At 52.8% G+C, this 20,706-nt stretch overlaps 1 protein-coding gene across 10 annotated transcripts in view; it reads left to right on the top strand.

The window, feature by feature from the left end:
• Positions 1–20,706, top strand: part of COL18A1 (collagen type XVIII alpha 1 chain) — a 239,078-nt gene that overhangs the window by 149,359 nt on the left and 69,013 nt on the right. For all 10 annotated transcript variants that reach the window (XM_073306919.2, XM_073306918.2, XM_073306917.2 and 7 more), the window contains one exon: positions 19,833–20,377. In XM_073306919.2, coding sequence (XP_073163020.2) covers positions 19,833–20,377 — 545 coding nt within the window. The remainder of the gene's footprint in view (positions 1–19,832; positions 20,378–20,706) is intronic.

Below are 20,706 nucleotides of genomic sequence, written 5' to 3'. Positions count from 1 at the left end.
GGGCGGAAGGTCCAGGGGCAGTCAGAGGACAGGGAGCAGCGGGTGGTGGATAGGGCAGGAGTTCCTGGGGGGCCGTCAGGGAATGGGGGGGATTGGATGGGGTAGAAGTCCCGGGGAGGGATGTCAGGGCGGCGAGAAGCAGGGGGGGTTGGATAGGGGTCGGGGGCTGGGCCACGCCTGGCTGTTTGGGGAGGCACAGCCTCCCCTAACCGGCCCTCCGTACAATTTTGGAAATCCGATGTGGCCCTCAGGCCAAAAGGTTTGCCCGTCCCTGGGCTAGAGGGACTGTTGGTCTGACACAGTATGGCCCTTCTTATGTCTTGTGGAGTCCCTCCTTTTGGGTCCTGTTCATGCTCGATGGAGAGCTTGGAAAACAGGTGTAACACCCGAGGCTGCGTGAGAGCATGGGAAGGCTGCTGCTTTCAGGTAGGCAGTCACTCCACTACTGCTGTCGGATTCGTTCCTTTGCTAGGACATGAAAAGTGCCATATAAGGCCAAGTGTGGTCTCCACACGCAAATCTGTCTTAGCTCCGAGTACATGGGAATTTCACGTTTTTCTTCACACTCAGACTGCTACATTACTTCTTTACTTAATATTCCTAAGAACTCAAGGCTGCCTGTTTCTGATGCTCCGCGGGTCAGGAGGGATATTTGTGTGTACTGTATAATGCACATCTAAAGAGATCTGATTAAATCAAGGTGTGCTTTAAGAGGGAGAGGAAGAGCTGGCCGTGCTCGTGTGAAGCTTGCCCCAGTCCTGCAGTGAGATCAGTGTGTCACAGGGGCTGCTGAGGATCTGGGCCTTAGACGGCTATCAGGGAGCGCATTTCCTTTGAACCGTTTACATGGTTTCCTGCGGCTGTGCACCGAGCTGAGGGAGTCGATGTTGAGGTCAGCATCGCTTTGTGTAAGGTTCAGTCTCTGGTTACTGTTACATGCCAGTGTGATGCTCCAGGGTCCGAGTTCCAGAACCAACAGGGACATTTCACTACCGTCGGCCAGAGGCGTTCAGGGAGCCGGAGTCGAGCCCCCAAACTCATGAGAGTTTTAAATTACAAACTTTTTGCAATCTGGTTTCTGAGCCTGTCGGTGGCAGTGTGGGAGTTGCGGCCACAAGGGGCTGTGGGAAGTGGAACATAACTCGGAGCAACTCTGAGACTGCTTTAACTTTCACTGGACACCAGGCACGTCCCTGCATGGTCTCAGAATATAGGGAGTGTAAAGATGGCGGAGACCCCCCGTCCTCTGTTTCTGCCCCATGCTCAAAATGGAGTAACTGGGAACCGGCCCCCGAGGGTTTACACTGGTGTAAAGTGTTGCAGAAGAGAGGAGTATCAGAACCAGTATTTTCCAAAGGCAGAACTGCTCTCACCTTGAGCTCTTACATGTGTAGGAGAAACTGCTGCATCCCTCAGCAGCTTCTAACCGCGTGCTTAACTCTTTCAGTTGCTCTTTTACTGGGTGAAAAGTTGTTTTGTTTTTTCTACTGTTGCTTTAGGGGATTTAAAGGATTGATAATTTATGCTTTGGCTTCCCGAGTGCTCTGCATGTGACAGACGTGGATCCCATAGGCTCAATAAGACTCTAGTTGTTTCAAAGACCATACAGCCTCCGGCATAGGTTTTATCAGCCTTCCTATGATATTGCGGGGAGTTTCAGCACCTTGAGGATTTGGAACAGCCACTGTTCCATTCATGGCACCAGCTCAGGGGCAAAATAATTGCATCACATCCCAAATTTTCTGACATTCCTTTCTCGTCATGTTCTCAGCTGCAATCGGCTATAGGACAATACGCTGTTGTAGTCAGCAGGACGGGGGAATCTCTTGGTCAGCCCTAGAAGTGAACACAGCTCTCCTTGCAGTCTTTCTCTTTGAGTTCAGACACCCACCCTGCTGGCAAAACCCCTGTCTGCATCCCCCTTCTTATCAGCCCCACTGGTACCACCCTAAACACACATTCACTTTCAGCTCTGCTCTGCTGCCCTGGTTTGGTGGGACGGAATTCGTAGGCTCTGTCTCTGCTTTGAAATACCTGCCCGGATTCATGGCCAGGGGATCCGGCTCTGGGGCGCGACGCGCTGCCCTTCAGAAGTCTGCAGGAGCGGAACCCAATGTGTGGGAGGAGCGAGCAGCCACAGGTTGCATTGTGGTGGCAGGATGTACCTGCACGGCAGCTGGCAGTGAGCCTGGCAGCGTGGGTGGATGGACACGTGCCAGTGGGGCTCGAGCTGGCATGCTACAAATAGCTGGGGGGGACGTTGCGGCTCAGGCAGAGACTTCCAACTAGCTCCTAGCGCTTGGGACCGGGGCGTGGTCCTGAGAGCCCGAGCTGCAGCGTCCACACTGGTATTTCTACCACACCAGCTCAAGCAGAGCGAGCCCAAATCTGGCTGTCCCAGTGCAGACATACCCTTCTGTGTGCTGAGTGCTCTTGCGAAAGTCCGGGGATTTCTTGCCTGGGGTGTGGGGCAGACACTAGGGAGGGAAAGTTGCTGGAACCAAATGATGGGAGATCAGGAGTTTGTATGGTTTTGAACAATACCGATGGTAATCGCCGCATGAAAGGCCCTGGCTTTTTGTACAGCACCCAACGCCACAGGACCTTGACTGGTCCCCTGGGTGGTACTCAAATGTCAGGGTTAACAAGGAGAATGCTGGTTACTGAAATACTTCTAAACTCTTTGAGATGAATCTTGATGGACTGTTTCAGGTAAGGAAAGTCTAACTTTTATGTTGACAGCTCTTTGCCGCATGTGCTCAGTGGGCCAGAAGCATGTTGAGAAACTGGAAACAAGGCACAAATTTGTAATGGGGAAAGTGATTAACCCTTGGAACAACTTACCATGGGATTGGTGGTGGGTTCTCCATCACTGGACATTTTTAAATCAAGACTGGATGCTTTCCTAAAAGAGATGCTCTCGATCCAGGACAGCGATTGGACTTGAAGCAGTGGTTAATTCAGGGACCTGTGGCCTGTGTTATGTTGGAGGTCAGACTTGACCGAGTCCAGTTGTGGAAAAAAGCGATCTTGAGTGATCCCGTTTAAAATAATAGTTTCTTGCTCACTGAAATACTTCCAGTACGTCCTGGAACCAAACCCATGTAATTCTCCCAAATGGACTCACTGACCAGCTATTTTGAGAGCAGGGTGGCGTACGTACAATAGTCAAATCTGCCTCAAGTGCACTTAAAAAGCTGCCCCAAACCCTGCCCTACAGCCCCGTTGTAAACAGGGAGGAGTGGACGGATGTTCGGAGAGGCAATCCCACACCTTCACAGGGTGCTGTGGCCATTGCCCACAGTCGCATCTAGCTCTATATTAGCGAGATCCATAGATTTTTGAAACGTGACCCCCTCCTTGCCTGTCCCCACAAGTATGTGATGCTTCCTGTCCAGAATGCCTGCATTGCTGTGGGCATCTTTGCCCGCTGTTGGGAGGTACCAGGAGGTGCAATCTGTTCAGTGTAGGGGCACGAGAGGCCCTTTGCTGTTTCTTGGGAAAGCAAAGTGCTCCGGTTGTAGGTCTGCCTGCCTCCCTGTGTGCGGTGTGTTTATACCATAGCGTGAAAGATTCACTCCACCTGTTCTCCCAGAACCACTCCATGGTCCGGTCGCAGGCACTGTATAGAACGGCACACAACAGCTGCTGAGATCAGATGGCTTAAATTTACATACTTGGAACGCGCTTTGTCTCTCTTGCTTACAACAAATGTTCCGTGCTTCAGCGGCCAGTAGAAGTGGTGTTTTCTAGTCCAGTGCTTCTCAAGCTATCAGATGCGGGGGACTGGCAATATTTTTTTCCAATGTGCGCGCAGACCGGCAGCCGATGGCTCGCGGACTGGCACCGGTCCCCGGGCCACCACTTGGAGTAGCATGGCTCCAGGGAGTTCAGTTATCTGTGTCTTTTATAATAAACAAGTTGATAGATACCATCCACAGACCCATTTTTCTGGTGACCCTTATTTTAAGTTTGTTAAAAGATCATTTCTCTTTGAGATTATATGGGCAGTGGTGGCATGACAGACACAAATCCAGCATGACTGGCTTGTTTGTGAGGCAGGGAGTTCAGATGTGGTTAGTGTTTCTCTCAAGCAGCTCAGGGTTTCTCAGTGGTACTTTATTTTTGGTGTCAGGCAGATTATTTCTGGGCTGTAAAGGACATTCACCCCTCCTGCATTGTAGAGCCCTCCATGATGAGCATGATTCTCTGCAGCCGTGTGGAGAGAGGAGAGTGTCAAAGGCGCGGTTCCGGTGGAGTCTGGGATCGAGGACCTTAGAAATCTGCCTATCATGGTGGTGATCACGTGAGAGCTGCAGAAATGCAGCTCTTCCTCTGGTATGGGTGGAGCAGTGTACATCACCCTGGCTATGGACAGGTTGGTTCACCGAGCTCCCTGCCCACTGAGGAGGAGGGGGATGTGGAGCAGGATGACTTTCTCTGCATGTGTGCCCCTTCACTGCCACGTGTGTGAACGGGTGTGCTCCTGTCCTCTGGGGGTGCGGCTCTCCCTGAATGTCTGTGTTCTTCAACTGATTGCTGTTGCCTGGCTTTCCGTGTTCTGCCTCGGCTGATGGTAAGCTAGGCTCTTTGGGCATGGATCATCTGTGTGTGTGCGGTGTGGGGCCCTGATCCCTTCCTGGGGCTTTCTGTACTACAGTAATGCTGAGAATTACCAAATGCATGCACCCCCTCTGGCCAGATTCCTGGTTTGGTTAACTTTTTGTTACAGATAAACGTCCTGCAAGACACATTTGGTGTAATGAGTTTGTCAGGTCTGAAGTGAGAGTTATTTGCAAAGAGCTGAGACCCTTTGCCGGGGGGTCTCTGTGTCACAACCCTACAGTGACCAGAGGCGTTACAGTAATATCTCTCCTCTCTCAAACCCGTAATTCTTCTTTGAGTGGCTCTGCATGTTCCCATTTATGGGACCGGCGCCACCTTGTGGTGCCTTACCCTGTCCGCTAGAGCAGGGGTTCTCAGACTTCATTGCACTGCAACCCCCTTCTGACAACAGAAATTACTTCACGATCCCAGGAGGGGGGACCAAAGCCTAAGCCCACCTGAGCCCCATCATCTTGAGTGGGGGGCCAAAGCCCCAGCGCCCAAGGGGGGGCGGACGAGGGGCAGATCTGAAGCCCAAGGGCTTCAGCCCCAGTCAGGGGGCCTGTAACCTGAGCCCCACTGCCCAAGGCGGAAGCCCTCAGGCTTTGGCTTTAGCCCTGGGCGAGGGGGCTCGAGCTTTGGCTTAGGCCCTGGGCCCCAACAAGTCTCAGGCATCCCCTGGCAACCCCATTAAAAGGGGGTCGTGACCCACTTTGGGGTCCCAACCCACAGTTTGAGAACGGCTATGCTGGAGTACTCCTCCTTCCCCCCCGCCATCCCCCACCAGCATCACGACGCACTGGGAGCGAGGCTATCAAGGGGCAGGAGCACCCTCCCCATCTCACTTCCTTCCAGCCGTGTGCTGTGACATATGGGAACTGCTCCAGGCTCTTTGGAGTTGGAGTTTTTTTCTGCTTAGAAATAGATAGTGTTAGCTCATTTCCATGTAGTTAGTGAATAAGGGTTTCTTCCAGTTCTGGGTTATGGAGGAACCAAAGAAACAGAAGAAGCTGGGATTTAAGTGGTGTGCTTCCTGTCCGGCTGTCTTCTCCACATCTGATGACCAAGTGCAGTGCCTCAAGTGTCTGGGGGAAGGGCAGTCCCCCTCCTGGATATTCAATTTGTCAAACTTTTCCTCCCAGAGCACGCAAGGACAGAGAGACTCTCTTATAGCTCCTCCTCCTAAAGGAAGCCATTGAGGTCAGACCCTCTGGACCCGGTCAGGACTCAAATCCTAGTCTAAGAGGCCAGTCTCTGCCCCTGTGGCTACCAGCAGCTCCAAGTGACTGAAGGGTTCCAAGAAGCTGCTACCCCTGTTGGGTCAGACTCATTTCCTGCATCTCCCTGAGTCAAATCCCTGAGGCTGCAAGTGTCCGAACTGAGAGCAGCGTGGTTGGGTCTAACTGCCCCGGTTCCGGAAGAGAGGTCGAGAGAGAGAGTTCAGGCATACGTATCTCATTCCTGCTAACTATCTGACCCCGACAGAATCCCTGCAGCTGCAGGACCAGGGCCTGTTCCAATTCCCGCTTCCAGATCCAGGAAGATGGAGTTGCTCAGTGCGTCAGAATCGGGGCGGTCAGTGCCTTCAGTTCCGCCAGTCACAGCACTGAAGGAAAAGAAGCATAGAGACAAAATGGCCACTGTTCACAGTGCTGGTTCCAGTGCATCTGCTGTCAGGTCTGTCCGAGTCTGACAATGGTTCCGAAGTGAAGATCCGGTCCATCTTCCATAGCAAGGGATATGGCTTTATGGCTGACATTGGATCTGATGATGTCGTCCACGGATCCGCTGTCAGTTCCTGGGTCAGTTCTGCCTACGTTCCGGAGTGCTCTGTCACCGTGACAGCCTGGGCTCGCTTGCTGGCTCCAGTTGCTTCATTGGTGTTCCAGTGGGAAAAACAGGATTTCCCAAAGGAGACGTATTTCCCTGGATCCGAGGTCATCTTCCTCATCCCCTGTTAGGAGGAGGAGGCCAGAAGATGCTGGTATGTTCCCCCAGACCACCCTATGATTCCTCCGCCTAGGTTTCCTCCGCTTACAGTTTTTCTACAAAGAGCTGGATCTCCATTCTTCCCTTCAGATCCTCTGTTATTACCGTTAGTTTATACTGGATACAAGGAGGGAGCTAGAGAAAGAACAGAGAAGACCAGCCTATGGTCCGCCTTCCGCAGGCACGTCCCCAACCCCTAGTTGCTGGGGATACTGGCAGTCTGGGGGCCTGTGGCCTTACTGGGGGCCACCTCAGGAGTGTTTTAATTACCCTTCGAGTGGATGGAGAGGTAATGTTTTGCCTGCTAAGGATCTAATGGTCCAGAGATCCATGGATCTGACTCCTCCTGATCCATCGGCATTACTGACCGTGAAGCCTGAATGTCCGAGGAGGTAGCTCCTCTCTGCTTGATCAGGAGCATCTGGAAATGGATTATGAGCCCAGTTCACCACTGGATGAATATATCGGGGTGGCTTTGGCCTTCTCTCCTCCCGAGGATGCTATGCTCGGCTATAACTTGGTGGATCTTATGGTGGCCACCTTCAAATCTTCCTGCAGTGCCTGTGGAAGAGACTTCTCACCCAGTGTTTGATATAATGTGACTGCTTCGAGGAGTAGACTATCTCTATCCATTTTGAATGGCTTGCTACAGCCAGCTAAATCCATGTGGACCGTGCCTGCTTCTTGCCAACCTGTATTTAGGAAAGCAGACAAGTTGTATCAGATACCCTCAGGGGTTTTCCTACTTGTACACCCACGCTGTCCCTAATTTACTGGTGGTGGTCGCTGCTGCCAGTAACAGGGCGAGGTCCAGACTATCACATTCCTTTCCAACTGATAAAGAGGGGGAAAGGATTGTCTCGCTTGGGAGAAAGGTGTTCTCTTCGGTCTTGGGCATTAAAGTGGCAAATTATAAGGCGGTCATGGCCCTTTGCTGATTTAATCTATGCGAAAAGATTACTTTATTTTTACAGGTCTTGCTGGATAAGAGAAGAAGGCTGGCGAATGCCATCCCAATGGAGGGCCAGAAGGTAGCCAGACATGCACCTAGAGCCTTGTTTTAGTGCTCGGGGCTCTGCCTCCAGTGCACTAGCATCTGCTGTGACCGTCAGGAGCCCGCAAGCCTGTTCCTTCTCCTGAGCTGTGGACACTAGAACTAAGCTGAGGACCTTCCTTTTGGGGAGGAGGGTCTTTTCAGCGAAAAGGTAGATGAATTGCTGGGATAACTGAAGGGTGTGGGATTGACAGCTCGCTCTCTGGGTTCCCTCCGCTAGGAGTCCCTCCACTGCCTCTTTCCAATACAAGAGATGTCCTATCTCCTTCGTGATCAGTCATGGGTTGGTTCACATCACTCAGTCTAAAGGACAAGTGTTTTCATATTTCAGTTTGCCAAAATAATTGCAAATACCTTCAATTTAGGGTGACTGGTCACCACTTCCAGTACAGGGTGCTCCATTTGGTCTTTTCAGAATGCCCAAAGTTTTTACAAAAGGTTTCTCTGTGGTAACGGCTCATCTGAGGAATCAGGGTATTTTTGTTTACCTCTGTTTAGACGACTGGCTCCTGAAGGCTACCCATTAAACCATATCAGCTTTGCAACCAATCTCTTTTCAGACCTCTGGCTCTTTCTCAATTCTCCAAAGTCGATCCTCTCCCCTTCACAAAGGATCCCCTGTGTAGGCGCCATGCTAGATTCTGTGGAAGGCAGAGTGTTTCTGCTAGAGGACAGATTTTTCAAGATGAGCCAGTGCCTGTAACAGATCTAGCGATGTAAACTTCATTGTGTGTCTCATGGGTCTTATGACAGCCACTACTGGCATGGTCCCATTTGCCCATCTAAGCATGAGCCCTTTGCAACACTGAATAGCTCAGGTCTACAGGCCAAGGCAGGACAGCCTTCAGTTATTGATCACCGTGCCTCAGAATCTCCTAGTCTCTCCAGACTGGTGGTCTTGAGGTGTACAGTTCAATCCTCCGGGTCCATCTTGCACAGTGACTTCAAACGCGACGTCACAGAGTTGGAGAGAGCATCTGAGTCATTTGACAGTTTGAGGGCACTGGTCCTTTCAGGAGAAATCCCTGCGTCTGGGTTGTGCAGGCGCTGATGGACAACACATCAGCGATGTATTACATCAACTCTTGTGTCCAGAGGGGAGAAGTCTGGGACTGGTGTATTTGTCATGACGTTTGTCCTGTGGCCCTGCATCTGGCTGGGGAGACAGCTCAACAGAGACAGCTCTCAGCTGCATGAATGATCCCTAAAGAATCAGTTGGTCCAAACTGTGTTCTCCAGCTGGGGTCGACCAATACTGGACCTGTTCAGACCAAGGGTCAACAGAAAGTGTCACCTCTCCTGCTGCAGATCCCTTCCTTGCACTGAGGGAAGGGCTTGATGTAAACATTTTCCCTCCTTCCTATTGATTCAGAGGTGATAAGGGAGATACGACAGGACAACACACGGATGATACTCATTGCCCTGGATTGGCCATGTCAGCAGTGATTTACTGATCTCCTTCCATTTCTGGTGGAGTTTTAATGAGTCCTTTCCTGTCCCAGCAGGATCGTTCATCTGAGCCCATGAGCTTACCTGAGGGTGTGGGCAATCAGATTCTGTCTCTGCCTGCTCTTGAACAGTCATGTTCTTCATCTGTGTGAGACATGCTAATTAACTCATGAAAACAGTTGACTAGAAACTGTTACTATCTAAAGTAGTCCAGACATCAGACTTGCATAAAGGAATAACCTATTTCTCCCAGCTCTGCTCCCGTTCCTTGTGTTCTGGAGTACCAATGTACTTGAAGCATCAGGGGTTATCCAGCTCATTGTTAAAGGTTCATTTGGCAGCCGTCTTCACATATCTCACACTAGTTCAGGGGTGGGCAAACCACGGCCTGGAGCCGGCCCCTCAGGGCTTTGGATCCGACCCGCGGGACTGCCGCCCCTCTGTGGCCCCAGGGACCCCGCACTGCTCCCGGAAGCGGCCAGCACCATGTCCCTGTGGCCCCGGGGGAGAACGGGGGGACAGAGGGCTCCGTGCACTGCCATTGCCTGTGGAACGGGGAATCGCAGCCAATGGGAGCTTGGGGGGAGGTACCCATGGGCAAGGTCAGCGTGCGGAGCCCTCTGTCCCCCTCCCGCCCGGGGCCACAAGGATGTGGTGCCAGCCACTTCCCTGTGTGCCGCGGGGCTAGGGCCGGCAGGGAGGAAGCCTGCCCTGGCCCCGGTGCGTGTCGCTACCACCCTGGAGCCACTCCAGGTAAGCGGCTCTGGGTAGGAGTCCCCAACCCCTCCTGCACCCCTCTCCACCGACTCCCTGCCCTGAGCCCCCTGCCTGCACCCCAACCTCCTGCCGCACCCTGCATCCTCTCTGCACCCCAGCCTCCTGCCTTGAGCTCCCTCCCGCACTCTGCATGCCTCCGTGCACCCCAACTCCCTGCCCTGAGCCCCCTCCCTGCACCAAACCCCCTTCCCTGAGCCTCCTCCCGCACCCCCTCCAGCACCCCAACCCCCTTCCCTGAGCCTCCTCCCACACTGTGCTCTCCCTCCAGCACCCCAACCCCTTGCCCTGAGCCTCCTCGTATACCCTACACCCTACTCTGCCCCAACCCCTTGCCCTGAGCCCCTTCCTGCACACCGCACCCCCTCCCACTTCCTGCACTCCCTCCTGCACCCCAACCCTACGTTCATGGCCCTGCATGCAATTTCCCCACCCAGATGTGGCCCTCGGGCCAAAAAGTTTGCCCACCCCTGCTCTAGTTGATGGTAGATTGCTGTTTGGTCATTGTTCAGTTATGACGGGGTTATCAAATGTGTGTCCCTCTGTGAGAGAGCCTGTTCCTCCTTGGGATCTCAGTTTGTTGTTGGCCATGCTGGTGAATTCACCCTTTGAATCTTTGACTGTGTTTTCTTTCTACCATTTATCTATCAAGACAGCTTTCATTATTGCCATCACATCAGCCAGGAGAATGAGTGAACTGAATGCCCGTATGACTGACCCACCTTGTGCTGCTTTTCATAAGGACAGGGTAGTTGTCAGTCCTGATCACAGAGTTTTAACTGAGATGGTGTCTGATTTCCACATCAATCAGACAGTTAATTAGCTGGATTTTCCCCCTATGCCGCACTTTAAAAAGGGGGAATTGGTTCTACATATTTTGGATGATAGAAGAGCTCTCGCCCAGTACCTGGACAGAAGTAAGAGGTTTTCATAAATCACCTAGATTGTTTGTATCGTGCCAAGAACCGCATGGGGTATATGGGTTCTTCCCAGACTATTGCTCAGTGGATTAAACAATATGTTGCTGAATGTTACACACTAGCAAAAGTGATTTGACCGCATTCTGCTAGATCTGTGGCTGCTCCCTTTGCCCGCCTTAGGCTGGTGCCAGTTGCTGAAAGCTGAAACTGGACTTGGGTGGACTTGCACCAAGTACTATGCTCTGGACTTGGCTTGCAGGGTGGCCACCATGTTCAGCAAGATGGTGCTTCAGTCTATTCAGCCAGGACTCTGGGCCTGCCTCTGGGTTAGTTTTCAGCGCTGCTTATCCATCTGTCCCATCAGTGAGAACATGCCGAGCCCCTGGAAGAAGTAGTGAACACTACCTCTAACTGGAGTTATAGGAGATGGCTCTGCATAGTCACATTTCCCACCTGCCTTCCCCTCTCTGTCAGAGTCCTTGTTGTCCGGTATCTCTGGCTTTGTGGGGGAAGGAACTGCAGTGGTGTCCCCACTGCCTTCCCCAGCCTCCTGCACCGCTCTGCCCCTTTGTTGCCTCGCCCTCTGTGCATCGTGATGCTGAGGGGTGGGGGTGGGTGGAGACGCAGGAGCATTATAGCTGACATTGCTAGAAGAGGCTTTTAATGTAAGGGGGCACCGTACCCCTGAGTGGGAATATGCAGAGCCATCTCCCAGAACTCTGGTTAAAAGTTATTTGCTTTTGTATTGTGGTAGCGTCAAGTGGCCCCAGTCAAGGATCAAGATGCCCCCGTGCTAGGTGCTGTACATACAATGAAAAGACAAGACAGTCCCTGCCCTGGAGAGCCTAGAGCCTCTACATATAAGGCTTCGGGGAGTGATGATCACAGCATTCTTTAGCGCAGCTGTTCATCAGAGGTCCCTGGTAACCCCAGTCTCACCTGCCACATAACAGCCCAGCTCAGCCATTCAGGCCAGGCTAGACTTACACCGCTATTGTGGGGACTGTGTCCTGCAGGAAGGGATGGACAGCTGGAGACACCTTGTGTCACAGAGCCAGCATTACGGTTGCTCTCGCCTTAGGAACTTGGAGGGGCAGTGAGGGTCAGCCGGGGGAATAGCAGGGATGTGGGGCCAAGCTCTGTGTAGAGGGCGGGTGGCTGTGGGACAGCTGTATAGGTGCCCAATGGGCTTTGCTTAAGGATCACAGTTTCACCCTAGGTTCCCTCCTCTCCCCTGCCACAAAAACAGTCACAGTTTCAAAACTGGGCCAAGCTGTTGTCATAGCTCGGAATGGGCCAAAGAAAAACACCTGAATCCACACACCCCCTAAGGCCGTCCTCCTGGAAGGATGAGTGCTCAGCACATTAACGCTTCGCTCTCGTGGATCCTGCAGTGCGCATTATATGGCTGAGAGGGATACTGAGCTGTCTGACAGATGTGGCCCACCTGCCGTCTGAGCGAGCCCGGGCTACCGGGACCCCAATGTTCTCGTTCCCTGACTTCAGTGGAGCGACCAAGTTATTTTTCATTGAATATTCTCAAAATCTTCCTAAAGGTTGGCTGTATCGTGCTTACTAAGGACTGAAGCCTGCACGCTTTCTGCCGTGTGCCCAGCTCATGAAATGCATCCAGAATCCCATCTGAAGTGGGGGATCAGCCAGTGCTCAGTCGTTGTGCCACGGGGTCTTTACAGCTCCTGGCCAGTGAGTCAGGGCACATTTCTGACTGTATCTTGCTCTGCTGTAACTGTAACCTGTGTACATTTGCACCTCTGCCACTTCTGGGTCCAGATTTTTGTTTAATCTGGCTGAAGAGGTTTTTGTTAATTTGGCAGGCGCTGGAGTGATCAAAGGAAGATGATGTGTGTTCAGAACAAAACAAGGAGCAGCTCTAATTGCAGGGTAATGGGGGGTCCTGAGTTTGAGTTCTTGCTCTCGGTAAACTGGGAGTTAAATGGCAGTGCAGTGTAGCTCACTGGCTCCAAGTTGGCACCAGCCCTAACAGTTGACATACGCTAGGAAAAATCTCGCGCCCAGTGTGTGGGCGCTGGGGAGAGGATGCACAGTGTTGCCAAAACAACAGGAATTTACTGCCGGTTGACTTGCACAGAGCCAGATGTTCAGCCAAGGCTGGTAGGAGAGACCCTTCTGGCTAGAAAACCCCAACATGCCTTGAGAAGAATAAAAGGGCTTGTCGTCTTGTAATTAGCTCATCTGGAAGCTTTCAGACTCCAGACATGGAGTGTCAATCCAGGAGACTTTCCCATGCAGTGCTGGTGGGGCGGGAGGAGGACTTTTATTTCCGTTCTCACCGGCGGTCCCCATAGACGGGACTTGCTGTTGCTCCCCCAGGGGGCAGACACGCCCACTAGTTAAATAGGCCAAGGCCCCTCCAACACTCCTATCACCATGGACCTGTGGTGTGGCATACCCACAGGGCTTAAAGAAAATGCACATGGCTCTAACCAGATGTCACCTGTTTTCCCCATTGCCTGCAAAGTGTTAGGTTTGTACATGTGGATATTTCTTCAAGTCTCTGGGGATCTTGTACTCTCTCAGCAGTCTTCTGTCCTGTCCCTTCCTTCCACATCTTTGCTTCCTCCCACAACCTCCTGCATTTCTAACAAAGACTTTGTACTGAGTTGTCTGCCTTCGATGGATCAGTGTGGTGCTCTGTCAATTCATGCTGCTTCCTTTGCTGCCCCACCTCCATGGCTAAGATGCCTTCAAGCCCCTAAGGCTGACGTGACATTCTCTTGTAGGTGCAAAATTTGACTTACAAATATTTTGCTTTTGCAAAATATTGCAAACACCTACATCTTGCTGTTGACCCCATCATTGGAAATGTCTGCCTGTGTATCAGGGAGCAGATTCAGACTTTCCTCTCGGTCCACACCACCAAATCTCCGTATCTCATGGCTTGACTACCGAAACCTCATCCCCTGCGAGTCCATTCAGAATACTGCCACTGCTTGCCCATTGCTCTATCTGCACCTGAGGCCTTCCACTGACTTCCTCTCCTCCCCTGTGCTGAGGAGCTTGTGCCTACCTGAAAGGTCCTTCACAAAGCATCTGACCTAGCCACTCCATTGCCAGCCAGTCCTGTGCCCCACCAGTGGTTCCAAGATGCAGAAGCCAGCAGGGACCATAATGGTCAAGACTGACCCGCTGTGGCATGGGGCCTAGAATTCCACAGCGTGAGTCTGTGCCAAGCCCAGTACCTGGGAATGGGCTTGAACAGCTCTTTAAAATCCCTCCTTTGGGACTGAAAGGCTGTGAGAGCCGGAGAATCCTCCTGCATGTCCTGAGAAGAGTGAGCCTGCACTTCCCCCTGTGGCATTGGGCATGCTGCCCTGCGTGCTGGGGGACCGTAGTCAAGATGGGGAAGCCTGTGCGTTATGTGGTGGCCCCCTGAACTGGGCTCAGGCTGTTGTTATCCTGGCCGGGTGTGCAATGGTTTCACTGACTTGACTTGACAAACGATTTTAGTTAAGCCGGTGCCATGCTGTGGAGGCCAGGCCTGTGGGAGTTCTGCTGCCCTGGGATGCCACTCTCCCAAGCACGCTGGTCTGTTCCTGGTGCTCTCTGCGGTGCAGTGAGATTCCCCAGGACTGTAGCCTTTTTGGCTGACTGGCAAAGAGTTGTCAGAGCTGTGTAGGCTCCCGGTGGCTGAGCTGTGAGTACGGAAAGGGAAGGAAGTGTTGCAAAGTTCACATTCGCAGGAAGAAGTTTCCAGCCTGACCCCTCAGCAGAGCCGGAGAGGCTTGCCACAGGGAATCCCACTGCGCTTGCAGGAGGAATTTGATTTTCCATCCAAGAACAAATAACTGAAACGCCACTGAACCAGGTGCTAGTGTCATCTGGCCCCCAGAGCGCAGCTGCTGCCAGAAAGCAACAGATGCTGCTTCGCATGAGCATTCAGAATCTGCAGCGTTCTCCGTTAGGGGCTGGGGCACCTGGGAGCGGGGCCTTGGGAACGGAGTCACGACTGAGGACCTGGTCTGTCTCTGTGATTTGTCAGCGGGACGTTCGCACGCTGAGGACACCAGCAGCGCTGTACACTGGCACAAAGTATGCTGGCAAGAGCCACGTTCTTCGGTGCCCGGGGGGCAGGAGTGGCCTAATGCAAGCTGGCATATCTGCGGAAGGGGAGGGAAAGGGCCGAGCAGAGCTAGAGCAAAGTCTGCCCCATCCTCCGTTACTCGAGGCCTTGTTAAGCAATTAACCTGTAGCATGTTGTGTTTTCCTTTTAACTGCATTTGAGTTGTAACTTGGTGAGTGTGAATGTTGGCACCATAGCAGGACTCGGGGCTTTCAGATGCGGCGGGGAAACACCCGGAGCCCTTTTCATACTGGAGTGCCCCCAGCCCCCCCAAATACACCACCACAGCACTGCACGGGGGATTTGATGGCAAGCCCTTAGTCCAGAGACGAGGGGCCAGGCTCAGACAGATACTTTTGTGCACTAGTTCAGGCTTAACTGGTTTTATTGGCTGGCAGAGTTATCCCAGGAGAACGCTGTGACGAAGCGGGTAATGTTTCCTCTGAATATTGTGGGGGTGCCTCAGTTTCCCCTAGGCAGTTCTTAAGTATCTAGGTGCTGGGATAAGGGTGTATGATCATTGCAGAGCCCTAGAGGGCAGGTGTGTGCAGGGGTCTGGACACAGAATGGCCAACACCCTGGTTCCTGGCACCTGATGGCCTGGCCCTTCCCCCCTGCAAGGTGAGAGCTAAAGCGTTGGAGAACAAAGGAATCAGGTGCCCTCCTATCCCAGGAAAGAGACAAAGCCCAGAGGAGGGGGGGCTGGAGAGAGTTTGTTTGGGGCTGGCTGGGGACATGGAGTGAAGTGCAGACGTGGTTGTTTGGCTCACTGCTCCCCAAAATGGACCCAGCTGAGGGATCCTGTTCTCTGTACCTACAAGCTCTGCTTTAGACCATGTTCCTGTCGTCTAATAAACCTTCTGTTTTACTCGCTGGCTTAGAGTTGCGTCTGACCGCAAAGTTGGGGTGCAGGACCCTCTGGCTTCCCAGGACCCCGCCTGAGTGGACTCGCTGTGGGAAGCGCACGGAGGGGCAGAGGATGCTGAATGCTCCGAGGTCAGACCCAGGAAGGTGGAAGCTGTGTGAGCTGTGTGGGGGGAGGGATAGCTCAGTGGTTTGAGCATTGGCCTGCTAAACCCAGGGTTGTGAGTTCAATCCTTGAGGGGGCTATTTAGGGATCTGGGGCAAAAATTGAGGATTGGTCCTGCTTTGAGCAGGGGGTTGGACTAGATGACCTCCTGAGGTCCCTTCCAACCCTGATATTCTATGATTCCTGAAGGCAGTCTGCTCACAGAAAGGAGACTTCCCCAGAGTCCTGCCTGGCTTTGTAGGGAGCAGTTTCAGAGCATCGCCCGGAGACTCCGTGACAATCGGCCTTTTCTGAGAGCCCTCACCGTTTCTTTACTGCTGCTTCCACTCGATAGAGACTCCCCCACCTCTGTCACGTGCTGCATAGAAATGATGACCCTGATTCTGGGCGTAACATGGGTCTGAACCTGATTTAGCTCTGGCCAGCTCCCTCTAGCACCCAGGTAACTCTGCAGTCTGTAAACTGCAACTAGCAGAGTGTAGCAAGGCCTGCAGGGCCGCGGTGGGGTGCAGGTCAGTGCTAATGGCTGAGGCGGCTGGGCTGGGGCTTGCTTGGCATGGTGCATCGCTAACTGTAGCTGTATCCACCGCCAGGGCAGAGCAGAAGAGGTACGTTCCGTCTGTCTCGCCACGTCGCACTCGTACGCACCGTCCTCTCTGACCGGCATGTGCCACGTCTAGTGCCAGTCAGACAAGATACGGGCTGAGCAGGCATCCTGGCATTTAAACACACGCGCAGGCGGGCGCCTCCTCGGGGAAAAGTAGTGCGTGAGCAGCAGAGTTTTCATGGATCCGTCTCCAGGTTCCCTGTGATGACCCAAGTGCCAGTCGGGGCTGTGGGGAGCTGGAGTCTTCACAGGCAGCAAACCAGTGGCCCTTAAGGTCTTGGGGGGGGGGATAGCTCAGTGGTTTGAGCATTGGCCTGCTAAACCCAGGGTTGTGAGTTCAATCCTTGAGGGGGCCATTTGGGATCTGGGGCAAAAATTGGGGATCGGTCCTGCTTTGAGCAGGGGGTTGGACTAGATGACCTCCTCAGGTCCCTTCCAACCCTGGTATTCTATGATTCTATGAATTCTATGATTCTATGTGAGACAAGGAGAGCAGGGAACGAGAAGACTGACGCTCCCATTAAAACCAGCCCAGGCCAGGTGTATCCATGCAGCAGTCAGCAGGTGTGATCGCAGCACAGGGGCACGTACCTGAGCTACCCGTGACCTTGCTAGACCCCACCAAAGGGAGCCCTGCTAACAGTAGCCTCCCCAGCGCAACGCTGCCCAGGACCTGGGTGTGCATTTGAGAGGCTGCCCCTGCTGCCGCAGGCTCCGGTTGTTACTTGCGCGAGCGTCGGTCTAGCTAGAGCAAGCCCAGCTCAGGTATGTCTGCGCATGCTGCCGTCACGCCTCCTAGACGTGCCCTGCGCGGGAGCTGCTGAGCGTACCCTGGCCGCCGCGGGGCTGCGTTACGTGAACCCGGTTGAGCTGTACACGTGCCCATCGCAGATCGGTCCCGGCACTGGCAGTCTGGTTATTTTCTATTGACCGAGCCTGTCTGGGCTTTTCACCCCCATGTGTGAACTCTCTCCGGCTGAACTGAAGCCCTTGATATCCCTCCCAATGAACCCCGGAAGGGCTGCTGAGTGCCCGTGGCCTTTACCCCATAGCTGTGCTTTGCTTTGCCCTGCGAGGGCCCTTGGCTACTGTCTGAAGCCACTCCAGAGCCAAGTTCGTGTGTCTGGATTGATGAGGTAACTTGTTTTATGCCTGTCAAACATGATGGGCTCTTGGGAGACAGAGGGAGTTCTCCCATAAACCTTCGAAGGAAGTAGCGTGTGTTTGCTCTCCTTGGGGGAATCTGACAGGGAACAGAGAAACCTATCACTCCCCGGGTCCCACGCGCACACATTCCCTTCTCCCCTTGACGATAATCCCCTCTGCTGATTAAAACCCTGGGCTGCTGGAGAAGGGCAGCGTTTCCGGGATAGTGATGGCCGCAGGTGTTCCTTGGACTCCGCTCTATTTTCTTGTGTAATTTGTGTGAACTGTAGCTATTGGTTGCTATAAGGAAAAATAATTAGTAATATTGATGTATGTGCCGGCTGACACTCCAAGCCTCGAACTGTACAGAGAAAGGAGACGCGTTTGTCATTCGTATGAATTCCATCTCTACATGCTGCCTGCTTCCATCTCTCCCTTGGCTGTGCTGTGGCATTTCCATTGGAAACCGTCCTCATTGTCCTGTGTGGGAACTAAACTACAAACAGAGGAAGGAAATGGGAAAGTCAGGGGTAGACAGGTGTTACTGGACTTGCTGGGCCAAGTTTGGCAAGGGTAGCTGGAGAATAAGCTTCTGTTGTCTGTCACAAGCAGGAGCGCCTTCCTGTATGAATCCCTCGGGCGGTCATGCTCTGACTGCTACCTCGCTCACAGCTGGCACTTCCTCCCGGCCCTGCTTGGACGAGAATTGCAGCCTCTCTCTCCTGGACTCAGTGTCTAGTGTGTTGGTTGCTTCTATCGCCCACTCCATCTCCTCTGAGGTCAGGAGAGACACTGGACAGCTGGTGACCCGAATGTGTAACAGCTCATATCCAACTCCCATTATCTGAAGCTACCAGCCACCTTCAGTAATGTGGGACAGAACAAGAAGGAGATCCCAGATAAAGCCTTTAATTAAAAACCTTGGCTGAACCACACCAGCGCTGCCTGTCTGTACCAAAGGGGATGTGAGCCCTCACTTCTGGTTTTTATGTAACATACTGTACTTTCTTTTGTTGTGGGAACAAAAAGTTTACCCAGTTAATTTAAGCCCTGATTCAGCAGAGCAAATTTTGTGTGCAGCGTTTGAACGGGGCTCTCAAAATGTAACACACTCCTTGGACCTCACATGTCTGCCTGCGAAGCTCCTAATAATTGTGGCTCTGTATAACTGCTGTTAATGGTCTGCTACAGCAGGGTTCGCTTGTCTCGGACCCTAGGCATGGAAACACAAAATGCATCCCCCTTGTTTGCTTCGATAACCCACTTACTCCTGATGCGATTGGCTTCTTGTTTCTGTTCCAGAGGTGGTATTTCCCACCCCAGTGAAGGCATGTAGGAGAGTTTCCTCTGGGGGTGGAAATAAGGGAATGGGATCAGAAAGGGGGCCATATAAACATAGTTTGCCTCGCTGACTGTCTTCGTCTTTGGGAGAGAACTCAGTGATTCTGCCAGTCTAGCTAGCCCCAAGTACCGCCTCATTGTCAGATGGCCTTACTTACACACCCAGTGCCCCCAGTTCAGATCAGATTTATCCAGCCACTAACACCAGGGCACCAGAGTAAAACCTTACCCAAGAAAGAGAGTGTTTAAAAAGTCCAGGCTAACCAGCTACAGGACCCGCCAGGGTTAATTCAGTTTATGTCGGAACCGAATGAGCAGAGATGGGAGTGTGAACCTTTCAGCCTACAGCCACAGTCGCTATGTTACACCTTCAGAAGAACAGCAGCAGTTTTAAAATACTCGCCCAGCGTTCTGGCCAATCAGCTAATACAGTGCCGGGCATCTCCGTAACTCCCAGCCCTGGTGCCTTGGAGCAGTGCAGACTGCAGCGAGGAAGGAGAGCCTAGGAACTAGCATTATTCCTGATGTGACCGGTTAGCACCGGAGCAGTCGTGCTCTGCTCCAATCGTCCGAAACGTCTGCCCTACCCTGGCAGCGGCACACGCATGCTCAATCTGTGTGTCTGCACGGAGCCCTGTTGGCCTCAGCATACAAGGTGATCCCTTGCGGGTGGCATTTGTGGGCAGTAGAGGCCTGTAGTTCTGGTGCACTCGGCATTGACATCTTCCCAGCCGAGGCTCTGAGGGGGCCTGTCCCGCTGTTGCATTCAACCAGGATGTGCTTGCTTTTGACGTCTCTGTTTTCTTCTCTTACAGAACATTTCAGCACAGAAGTGAGTCTTTTGCAGCTGATTGGAGATCCCCCACCGGAGCAAATAACCAAAGTCATTGGCCCCGACAACACTCTTGCCTATGTCTTCGGGCCGGATGCCAACACCGGTCAAGTGGCCCGGTACCATCTTCCTAGCCCCTTTTATAGAGACTTCTCGCTCCTTTTCCACGTTCAGCCCACGACCGACAAGGCTGGCATGCTCTTTGCCATCACAGATGCCTCGCAGACGGTCATCTACGTTGGAGTGAAGCTCTCCACCGTGCAGGACAGGAAGCAACAGATCATCTTCTACTACACGGAGCCGGGCTCCGAGAGCTCGTATGCAGCTGCAACTTTCTCTGTGCCTTCCCTGGCGAACGAGTGGACTCGCTTTGCCATCAGCGTGGAGGATGACGAGGTGGTTCTGTACCTGAACTGTGAGGAGTTTCGCCGGGTTCGCTTTGAGCGTTCTCCCGATGAGATGGAACTGGAGGATGGGTCTGGGCTCTTTGTGGGTCAGGCTGGAGGGGCTGATCCAGATAAATACCAGGTAAGTCCTCCACAGCCCAAAATCACTGGTTCCAATTAAATCAGGAGTAGAAAATGGACAGGGAGAGAGTGGGCGTGTGTGTGTGTGAGAGAGAGAGAGGCGGGGTGTAACTTGATTGTTCGGTTGCTTAATTCCTTTTTTTTAACAGGACTACAGCAAAAAGCCTGAAACTTGTCCCAGATGTGGTCCTCATTGGTGGGGCTTTGCCTAGATTTGGGGGTCAAAAGGGCTTTAGATTGAACGGAGGCTGTGGCAATGTCCTAGTGAACACTCATGGGAGAACATGGATGTGCATTTCTCAGAAATCGTTTACACTGGGAAAGTTTGCG

Source organism: Lepidochelys kempii, chromosome 11 (assembly GCF_965140285.1).
Source record: "Lepidochelys kempii isolate rLepKem1 chromosome 11, rLepKem1.hap1, whole genome shotgun sequence".
NCBI classification, from domain to species: domain Eukaryota; kingdom Metazoa; phylum Chordata; order Testudines; family Cheloniidae; genus Lepidochelys; species Lepidochelys kempii.
This window is presented reverse-complemented; position numbering and strand designations above follow the sequence as displayed.